General features: G+C 40.7%; 1 protein-coding gene across 50 annotated transcripts in view; it reads left to right on the top strand.

The window, feature by feature from the left end:
• The window catches only part of ELF1 (E74 like ETS transcription factor 1), an 86936-nt gene extending 76116 nt beyond the window's left edge, over positions 1-10820 (top strand). For all 50 annotated transcript variants that reach the window (XM_040699726.2, NM_001006269.2, XM_015275429.4 and 47 more), the window contains one exon: positions 9131-10820. In XM_040699726.2, the coding sequence (XP_040555660.1) occupies positions 9131-9746 (616 nt within the window). In that variant the 3' untranslated portion in view covers positions 9747-10820. The remainder of the gene's footprint in view (positions 1-9130) is intronic.
• Positions 10821-11431: the final 611 nt, after the last annotated feature.

Below are 11431 nucleotides of genomic sequence, written 5' to 3'. Positions count from 1 at the left end.
AATAACTAAAGGTGTTAATGAGATCAAATAATTGTTTAACTTCTAAAGAATACATTTACCCCTCTCATCTCTGCTACTATAGACTGTAAAAGCCAGTCAATTATTAAAACTGTATTTGTAAATGAAGGGAAGATCAATTCAGGAAAATCCAGAATAGCAGTATCAGCTGGCTTTTTCAGCTACAAGAGCTGAAGCTGCCTGGATCAGCCTTCAGTGGCTGATAAAACTGATAAGAAATGTTTTAGGAGATAACCAAGTAGTTGAAACTGAAGAGTTTCCATTTGTGTGGAGGAGATGACAACACAAGACTTCAGCTTCAATCAAGAAATGTGTGTATAATAAACTCTCTTCTTTCTTTGAGGTTAAAAAAAAAACAACAAAAATTCCCTGGTCTTTCTAGTTAGAATTGGTGTTTCTTTCCCTTGAAAATTAGGAAATGGTTTTCATTCGTGTTGCAGTGCAAAAAAATCACACTGAAAAGTGAAATTCATTGCTTCATAAAGGTTATATATATGCCCCATCCCTGGAGGCATTCAAGGCCAGGCTGGATGTGGCTCTGGGCAGCCTGGTCTGGTGGTTGGCGACCCTGCACACAGCAGGGGGGTTGAAACTGGATGATCACTGTGGTCCTTTTCAACCCAGGCCATTCCATTCTATGAAATACATCAAGCAATGTAATTGCTGATAAGCATTGTAAAATGAACTGGAAGGAGTCATCATGTTCAAGTAAGCAGTATCTGTTTTCATTTGTCTTTTAACGTGGAAATCAAATTGTGTTTTGCTTCTAATTCTAATCAACTAAAATTAGCCCAAGAAAGGAAAGGTTGTGTGTGATCAGATGGTTTGGTGGAAGTTACTCTCTAATTATGAAGAATTAGAAGAAAAAAAGTTCTGAAGTTTCTTTGGGAACACAAAACTCTGTGTCAGTGGGATGGGTGTACTTAAATTTTAAAGCCTAGGAATGAAGCTGCATAAGCCTGTGGTTTCAAGGCTGATGAAGGATTTAATTACCTGCAAGTTGTAAAAACATAGGTAGGTAACGAGTAGTGGGAAGAGATGAGTACAGGTATTACTGAAGCTATGCAATACCATTTAAGCTGGGGGAAAATTGCTATTAAACATCAACAGGCAGAAAGTGTGGCAATTTACAGAGTTAAATAGCTCTGTGCTACATCTACATTAGATTATCCATCAAAAACAATTCCAACTGTATGGATAGTTATATAGATACATAGGTCTATCTGTGTAGTTACATAGATAGCTATAAAAATGATAGTAATAAACAGAATGAAGACCTGCAAGACCCAGTTAGATAGGCAGACAAGCAGTCCGTCTAAAGACATGGAACGCTGCAGAATGGTGTGATGGCAACCTGTTGCATTACAGCACTTCACAGTGAGATTTTTGCCAATAAGGAAAGGCCATGGGGGAAGGTAGTGCATGTGATGCATGTATGAAGTTTGAATGAAATAAAAGCTGTGGAATCCTTAGAGTTTTGTACCTCTTCAGTTGTGTTTCTGCTGTGTTGGTAACTTTTTTCCATTAGTCCTTCAGTTGTGTATTTCCTAGCCATGATGACAGTGTCTCAGATGGAAGGAGGATGGGGGAGGGAGGGAAAAAGAGACCCATTGATTGGATCCTTCCAGTGCTATTTAATTACTGAATGTTATAGAAATGTTGCTCATTCGGAATGCAAGTACAGAGGTGTTTGAGCAGTGAGACTGAAAAACAAAGAAGTGTTTTTGTCCATGCTTTTAGCGAGGATAGACCAATATAAGCCCAGGCTTCAGAAATATAAGTGCTGATAAGTCTAGGCTTCAGAAATGCAGTTCGTAACTTAAATTTTTGCTCAGTTTCTGACTTATATTTTTGCTCAGTTTCAAACTGCAAACTTAAAATCCTTTGGCCAGATGGAAAGGCATATTGCAAAATGTAGGAGCTGATATATTAGGTCTTGTTTTATAGTAAAGCTAAAACAGAGTAACTATCTTAGTTTTGTTTGCTCAAGCAACTGTAAACCTCTGGCAGCTGAATGTGTTTGTGTACACACTCTGAAGAGCTTCAGTGGACCTACCATGAGGGGCAGGATGATGGGCCTGCTTGATTTAAAAATGCACAGCACAAGTGAGTGCCATTGTAAAAAGAGGGGCAGGCAAACCTTGTGATGTGTGCATCCTGCTTATAGGACAGTGTTTGGAGTCACCTTACTGTCATTTTATAAGGAAACCGGAGGAGCAATAGCAGCAGCCATTGCTACGTGCTTTTTGGAGGGTGAGGCGCATGGATGGTTGAGGTCATTTGGGAGAACAGGAGAGCAATGCTTGGGAAGGTTCCCCAGGAGCTTTTCCAACACGTCCTGGTTAGTGGTCAGACTCTGCCGTGAGACTCAAACATCTTGGGCCCATATAATTTGTCTCCTGTAATGCAGCCTCCGGAGTTTTATTCATACGAACGTTCTTTCCTTCATTTAAAGAAATGTTCTTCCCTCTGCAGCAATTTGCTTCTGTCATGTTGAGAGGGGAAACAAAATTTATGATTAACCACATACTGTAGAGAATATATCGAGGGCTTTTGAGGTTAAAAGAATTGGCTTCTTAACAAGTAACCATACCCTTCAAAGAAGAAGTCTGAACATGCATCTTCTCTGCTAAGGGACTTGTTAGAAGAATCGTGTTTGAAGAATGCTGTGCAGGATTTGTGTCCTCATTCCTCTGTGTGGCAGCTGGCATTGCCTGGCACAGAGCTGGCAGTACAGGGCAGCCGGTCCCCAGGGCTGCTGTGTGTTTCTGAAAGAAATGGGAATGCCGGTGAAAGCAGGGTGGTTCTTTGCAGGATACAGGCAGGGCCTTCATTTACAGCTGCTCAGAGCTTGTGTGGAGTTCTCTGTAATTTGAGCATAGAAAGGCTATGATGTAGTGCTCACCCGAGCTTGGGAGACAGGGCAGGAGCAGGGTCAGGTTTTGCAAACAAGGTTCCACTGATCAGGTTGGACACTGAGTATCTCAGACGGGGCCATTTAGCAATACAGACTCTCAGCTCTCCTGCTTTTCTTGGTGGATGCAAGTGCAGTTACTGAAGTTTCCAGTTGTGTCAGTGGGAACTGAGTTTGGCACCACACGTTTCCAGTGAGAAGACAAAAAATAAAATGCCTCTCTGGATGAGTATTCTGTCTCTAAACTTTTAAATCTGGCTTTTTAAGGCAAAAGAAAGGCTCTTTGAATGTAGTGCTCGTAGAATCGCTCTGTTTAAAACAGAGTAACCTGCACAGGTTATTTGTTTTGCAAGGATGTGTTATTGGAGTAATTCTGTTTTAGCTTGGAATTCAGTGGCACTAAAGCAGGCTTGGGATTCAACTTCACGTTCATAGGGGTGTTCTGAGTGTAAAGAGCATTTCTACTGCTACTCCAAAAACTGTATGTCTCCTGAAAGGCTGAGGCCTCACCTTGTCTGCATAGTCTAGGACATCATGAGGGCTAAAAGGCAGCTGGGTTTAAGCCATTGAATTTCACTTTTATGTGACTATGGCTGTAAATAGATAGACATTTCCATGTACCTTTAATCTGGTGTAGCAGTGATTTAAGATGGGGTGTCTTCTATGTTGTGAAGAGAGTTTGTTTCATTACTAACAGTTCAGAGAGGGTGAGATTGTGAATTTGTAGTAATTTAAAATGTTATGTCGCTATTCCATAATGACTACATGGAACGTAGCTGAATTTTCTACCTAGCAGCTCTGTGTAGCAAGGAACTTCCAATTAGCTGACTGCAGAGAGCTCCTGTGCAATGCATGGCCAAATCCAGGTTCTAAACACAATGTTTCTATCAAAATTCAGTGTATTGGTTTTTTTTCCTGTATTTTCAAGTTGTCTGTGTGATAACTTGGACAGAGCGCGTTAAAGACCAGTACCCTGCCTCTGTTCTGTAGCTTGGGGAAAAACTAACACAGACCACAGAGGACCAGTGGGATACGCTCTGTGTGTTTGCTTCTGAATTGGAGAACTGCTGCTACACGATGAATCAGCCACAGCTTTCTTCTTGACCTTTTGGCAACCTTTGGGGTAGAAAATGTTGCAGTAATTCATCCTGAAGGTGACACAAGCATGGACCACAGTGGCATGATCCTTATTCAAGAGGAGGAGGAAGTAGCTGAAGGTGAATTGTGTTTTTCCTGGCTGTGAGCGTGCTGTGTAAGAACAGTGATGAAGCCATCAGTATGCCAACAGGGTGGATTCTCCCAATAAGCAGAGGGAATTACCTTTCAAAATCATGTCTATGCCAAGCAAACACATGCTTGGTGCTATTGTTCCATAGTCTGTTTCTGTGTCCAGGCTATGATGTAAACTAACTGTTGTTGATCTGACTTGCAGCTATGCTGATGCTGATAAAATACAGAGATTGGTGTAGCATGAATTTATGAACGCTGCACATGCAATTATGGCTGCTAATCAAACAAAATGTTTTCTTTATCCTGTGTCATCTACAGATGTTAACTTGTATAAATTGTGCAGTGAATGTCACTGTTATGTTCTCTAATAGTACTTTGCGTCCTGTCTTTATTCACTGTGCTCGACCTAACCATGGAGACACAGAGAGGCAGTCTGGCAGGTTACTTCATATGAAGATATTGTCTTCACTATCTGCATTCCTGTAATCGATCCTTTTCCCCAAATAAGAATGCAATTCAAATCTGCACGTCAGCTACGGTTGTAGCCCACCAATCTTTCGCAGTTCTTAGAGGTATGCTGAATAAAAACCATCACGGTTGTAAAGTCTTGGCAAAAAGTTTGCTGGAGGTCTGGTATTTGATGGGAAACATGAGCAAAGGGATATGATAACTGGAAACATCTCCTGCAGTTGTGTGGGAGGCCTTCCTTTGTATAACCAGGGTCAGTGCACATGCTTTGCCTCTATTTGCAGTCGGATTGAGTGTCTATAGGAAACTCATTTAGTTTAAAGAGAGTGCATTTGTCAGAATGTTTTTATAATAGAGTCAATATGGCAAAGACTTTGGTTATTGCTTTCCATTTTGATTTGAATTTCCTGCAGCTGAGAAGACTTAATAAAATGTCTGTTACGACTTCTGTGGTAGTAGAAAGAAGGCTGCTTATGTCAGATGGGACTTAAAAGGTCACCTGGACTAATTTTGTTTCGGCACAGTGAGAAGCTGTCTGCAGGAGCTCTTTTTACGTGTATTTGGCACTGTCAAAAGAGGTGGAGTTGCTACAGGTTTCTGGCAGTGGGAGCATTTCTGAATTTTAATTCAGTTGAGTTAGGTCCTCTGCCCTCGTGATGTAACAGATTGCCTTGTCCAGACAAAGAGCTAGGCAAGAACAGGCAAGCTCTGCCCTCCTTCGGGAGAAGGCTCTGTAAAGATTTTGCATTAAGACATCAGGTACCTTACTACCTCTCATGGACTTCTGTACCTTGATCGGTGAGCAGCTCCCATCTGCGTGGCACTCTAAGAAGGCCCGTGGCTACATTTGTGATGCTTTGGGATGAGGTATTTACAAGGCTCGATGGCTCTTGGAGTATCATATAAATGAGTGCAGCTGGGGAAGGGTTTGCAGCGAAGGTAGTGCTCCTGAATTGATTTGGCCAAGATTTCCTACGTTCACGTAGAAGAGATTGCCTCTTGGCTCAGGCATTTGAAGTGGTTCTAACAAGCACACCACACCCCTTTGCCTCCCTCCTCTTCCCAGGCTGGTTGAATGAGTTGTTTGTAACCGGTGAGTTGAACAAATGAGGAAAGTACCTGGAAATTGGCCCATTTATCTCAAAGCCATCATTTCCCCTATATCCATCCATACATCGAATAACGTGTATGCTAGGAAGGGAATTCTCCTCTTACTTCTGTGCATGTCTTAATGTTGCCTTGTTTCACTTTTTTGTTGTACTGTGAAATACTTTGTTTACCTTGGCTTGTAGCTTCAGTTTTGTTTTGTGTCTTCTTTCTTTCCCCATTTCATAATTTTCTTTCATAAATTACTATGAATAAACTTTTCCTTCTTGTCATTCAGCGTTTGCTTTTTTCACTATTCAGCCCTTGATAATCTCATGTGATCTTACAGTAGCAAATGAACCAAGAAGTAGATTATCATTTTCAGCCAGGCTAAAATGACTTCAGAATTTCTGTCATTTTTTTCTCAGTAGTAACCAGGCTGTTTTGTGGCAGCATTTCATTTTCATCACTGTTGCAGTGCCGTTGTTCGTTTTGTGACCACAGCAGGAGTTTCTACAGTACTGACCCACTTCACTTAATACCTTAGAATGTGGAGGATGTTAGTGACTTGATAGTGAAATTCGTAAGTGACAAGGTATATATATGGTGCCCTATGCTACATAGTCCTCTACTGGTAGACACACCCATGGCAGGCTTTCCATCTAGCAAGTTTACATTTTGTAAGTGTGAATATGTGCATGTACATGTTTATAAGCGTGTGATCCCTGTTTTTGAGGTCATCCTTTGCAACCATGTAACGGTTGGGCTCCTTTATTTCTACTATTTTATTTCTAATATTTCGTTTCAAAAGAAAACAGCTTAAGAACAAGAAAGTAACTCCAAAGTACTGCTTGCATGGTACACCAACACGGGCTCCCGGCATCAGCTCTGCTTTTCAAAGATGTAACTACTGATTTGACTGTAAGAGTACTTAATTCTTCAGGCTCACGTAGGTTGCATCATGGATTAAGAAGCTGGAATGGTATCCACAGTCTTAATCAAATACTTTCAGTGTTTTTCTGATGGCGAATGCCAGTTCTTAACAGTTCCAATTGCATTGATGGGTTTTTATGTATGTGACATTTTGATTTTGCTGCAAGCTTGTATAACTTTAGTAGTTTACATAGAGGTTAAAGAAGCCAGTGGGTGCCCTCCTCCTGTTACTACTTCTGACATGGATATTTCTGATTTTTTTTCTTTCTATCATGCTTCCAGGGGAATTAATTGAAATAGCACTGCAGCCCTCTGCAGACATGGTGAACCTCAGTGATGTAGTTCCGAGCCTTGTGTTTTAAGCGCAGTTGCATGCATTTTGCTGCACAGAACCGCATAGGAAAGGAAGAAATGATCACTTTGCTTCATCTCCCAGCCAGCCCATTTTCACAAGCATCTTCTTTGGCTTGTCTCCAGTTGTATGAAACAGGAGCTTAAGATTGGACTAATTGACTGCCTTGCTGCACTCTAGTGTCAATAACGTTGAATTTTGTGCCCCGTATATATAGTCTATGTGATGAGACGTGCATGGGAGCCTTGTGGGCTGTCATTTGTTTTTATTTTGCTAAGTAGCTTTTGCAGTCCTGGCTACTTTTAACTTCCCCATCTTTTTTTGAGGAAGAGAAAGCTATAGATAGAGATTTTATTCCTTTCACTATGATGCCACATGGGAGGTGGGGAGAGGCTGGACTGCAGCAGGGTGCTAAGGGAAGAGTGAAGAGCATTGAGCCTGTTACCAGCCGGGTTACTGGAGCTGCTCTTGCTGGGGGCACTCTTTGGAGCCTTTCCCAGAGGGCTGAGCTGAGAGGGACCTGGGAAGTCCTCTGCAAATGTTTCTCCACTTGCCTCTGCTGCTGCACCAAGGAAGTGCAGTCCACGTGTTGCTGGAATAACAGATAGTACTATCTCAAGCAGTGCTATCTGCAGCCTGTAGTTTCAGCATCCCATAGGTCCAGCCTGTTCTGGTGAGCTCTTGGTTATAATTGTGATAGAACATTGTTTTAAACTGAATACACTCCAGCCTGGTCTGACGGGTCAGTGGCTAAATGCTGGAAAGAAGGATTTCACAGAGCTGTAAAAGAGCACTACATGAGCAGAAGAACTACAGAAAGGAGGACATTCCATGATGTTTGTAGACATCTATCTACAGCATAGCATATTGTTAATGGACTTGAAAGTACAAATGTTGAAAGTGTGTCTTTCCATCTAAAGTGATTTCAGCGGAGGTAGAAATAAGCTAGGAGGTGGTTATTTTTGCTTTCAGTCTGTGTCAGGTTTGTTCAAGAGAAGACAAATGAGCACTTAAGACTAAAGGGGAGGAGGACGTGCAGGAGAAAACATTGAAGAGCAGCAGGAATGTTGGAACTTTGCAGGATAAGCAGAAAGAAAGGAAGAAAAATGTTGAAGGCAGCGTGGTGGGTTGGAACAAGCTGTGGTAGGATTTCAAAGCAGTTTTACCCTTAACTTCCTTATTCCCTCCCTTCACTGGAAATTATTTGCTTCACAGGGAGCGTGTTGTGGCTTTTAGATATTTTTTGGATTTTTTAAACCCAAGTATGTTGCATGAGTGAAGTGTATGTGTTTCAGCCACGTCTCTAAATCATCATTTTCCATTGAAGTGTTTGTATACGTCAGTGATTTTGCTGTTCATCATCTAACTTTGCTCTCAGCATAAATACAGAAAGTAACGTGGCACACAGGTCTGTCAGCCTGAAACTGATGGAAGGATTCCCAATTTAAACTTATATTTTGGAAGCAAATTCTGTTCAGCTGCTTTACGAGGAGTGCACGAATCTGGCAGGCAGTGAGCTGTGTGTTCTCGGGAGTCCGAGGAGGTCCTGATTAGCATCACCATTGCAGTGTAGATAATTCTGCATATAAGTAAACACACACACAAAGACGTTAGGAGAACTGAGGGCTGACTTATGGATAGTTGGGGCTGGGTACTATGTGAAATTAATGGCAGAGGTATATCGGGTCATGCTTGTGATCATAGAATCGCTAAGGTTGGAAAAGACCCACAGGATCATCCAGTCCAACCATTCGCCCTACACCAATGGTTCCCGCTAAGCCACGTCCCTCAACACAACATCCAAATTGATGTTTGTTGATGCTTGAGAAGGAGATCCTGGACACAGTTTCCAAGTTTTCTCATGACCTACCAGCTGTCTCAAAGGCAGGCTGTTCAGTTCAGTTATGGCTGTATCATTCATACAGGATACCTCCACTTTGGCAATTGCGTCGGTGAATTCGGGGGTCAAATCCATTTTTTGTTTTATTAGGAAAGCGACTGCTTCCCTTTTGCAGTCCTTAGATAAATGAAACGTTTCTGATGTCAAGTGATTTTCAATAGTTAATCTGTATTCTTAAAAACTCATCACAGACGCGTTCTGACCCTGTAATCTTTTCTAATCTTACTAGGACTTTACAGACTCCAACCCAAGTCCCAGTGGTTGTTTCTCCTGGAAATCAGCAGCTTCATACTGTAACACTCCAGACGGTGCCTCTTACTACAGTGATAGCCAGCACAGATCCAGCCTCAGCAGCAACGCCCCAAAAATTTATTTTACAAGCCATTCCTACTTCACAGCCCATGACAGTTCTTAAAGAAAATGTCATGCTACAGTCTCAGAAGCCAGTCTCACCTCCTTCCTCGATTGTGCTGAGCCCAGCACAAGTTCAGCAGGTTCTCACCAGCAGCGTGCAGACAATATGCAATGGAACAGCTAACGTGGCTTCGTCTCCATCCTTCACTGCCACCACCCCAGTGGTAACTTTTTCACCCAGCAGTTCACAGGTGGTTGCTCATCCATCTGGCACAGTGATCACTTCAGTTATTAAAGCAACAGAAGCTAAACAGATTGGGGTACAAGGAGTGCTAAAAGAAGACGACGGTGACAAATTAGATGATCCTGAGCAGTCCGAGCAGAGATTCCAGCAGCAGCCGTTTGTGATGGTAGTATCCAGTTCAAATAGTTTCCCATCTAACATACAAGCAAAGCAAGAAAATGAGCCATTGGAACCCAATTCATATTAATAAGTTAAAAAAAAAAAGAAAAAAAAAGACCCTGTGGATGATTATTTTCATAAATGTGATGGGACCTTTTCAGTTTTGTGTATATATAATTTGATTCAGAAGCAAGACGTTACAAAGCTACCTAATTTCTGCATTTAATTGTTAGAATTCATGCTTTAGAACAGATTTTGATTTTCTGTTAATTGCTAAATGTTATCATAAAATTGCATATTACTGATGTTTCAAAGTACAGGCATGAAGAAACGTGCTTTTTATGTTATGAAGACGTTATTTTGAGGTTGTTTGCCAAAGCTCCAAACTTCTTTCTTACTGTATTGTTTTCAGTCTGTTGCTGATTTACATTGCAATAAGATTATTATAACCTTTTTCTGTTTAATCTGTACATGTATCACTTAGCTTTTGAAGCAACAGTTACTTTTCATTGGACGTTTTCATTCCATGCGTATGAATGTTGCTGGATATCTTTCATACCGGAGAATTACATCAATCTTACACACCGATAACCAGATATCCTCTTGCATTTTTTTTTGCAGCACAAGCTCTTGTGTGTGCAGAACGGAATATACACTCCTATTGAGAGTACACAAAACATTTATTCCAGTAATGGACAATGCCCTGTCAATATTTTATAAGAAAACATCAGATAGATATATTTAATTACAGAAGCTAACAGCATCACTACAGGTGCAAAAGTTTCATGCCATTTTGTGACTATGAAGCTTAACAATCTTGCTTTCTACTTCAGATTATTTTGTAGGGGGGAGGGAGAAAAAAATATATACAATTTATGCAGATATTCTGAGATTAATACTGCTAAGAGTTCTTTTTGATTGTAAATAATGTACATTCAATAAGGAAGTTTTTTTTTTTTCAGCTAATTTGTTTCCATACAAATTTTTGATAGAAGAAAATAAGATCATTATGTTTAGAGGTTTAATATTATATGTATTCATATTACAGAGTGAATTTGTATTTAAAGACAAATTTTTAAATGATGGAGCCCTCTGAACCTTTGGTTCTTGTCTTTTGTATTTTTAATTGGTTTATTATGAAAATAAATCAAATGGAAAAACATTTTTCTGTACTTACTCTGAAATGTTTTTGGATTCTTATGGTGTTTTGATGATCGTTATGCGTATAACCAAAATACACCGAGAAATAGGACAACGTGATTAATCGACGTGGGTCTGTGGTGGGACATGAGCAAATGAGCAATTCATGAATCACTTCTGAACAGACTTGAACACACCCTCTGTGCTGTGGGCATGTGATGACATGGTGTCCTTTGAAACAGCAGTGCTGCATGCTTTTGGAGCTCAAACGAAAGCTGAGCTATGTGTGAAAAGTGGCCTTAAACTCCTCCTTTTCCGTTGCTGTTATAAACAGCCCCAGAATTTCATTGTAATTTTGGGATGTCATTTAGCTCAGAGAGCCCAGCGCCTTGTATATGGGGTGCTGGCTCAACTACTGTCTTTGAAACCGAGCCTTATTTCAACAGAAGGTTGATTAAAAATAAGTATGTGTAGTGAGATGAGCAGTGTGTAAAAATTAAAGGAAATATTCTGTAAATGTATGTAGGAGACGTAGCAATTGTTTCATAAGGTTAATTTAAACGCACTGGTACTAGAAAAACTAAATACTAAATAATAGAATCATAGAATCATAGAATGGCCTGGGTTGAAAAG

This window comes from Gallus gallus, chromosome 1 (genome assembly GCF_016699485.2).
Source record: "Gallus gallus isolate bGalGal1 chromosome 1, bGalGal1.mat.broiler.GRCg7b, whole genome shotgun sequence".
Lineage (NCBI taxonomy): Eukaryota > Metazoa > Chordata > Aves > Galliformes > Phasianidae > Gallus > Gallus gallus.
This window is presented reverse-complemented; position numbering and strand designations above follow the sequence as displayed.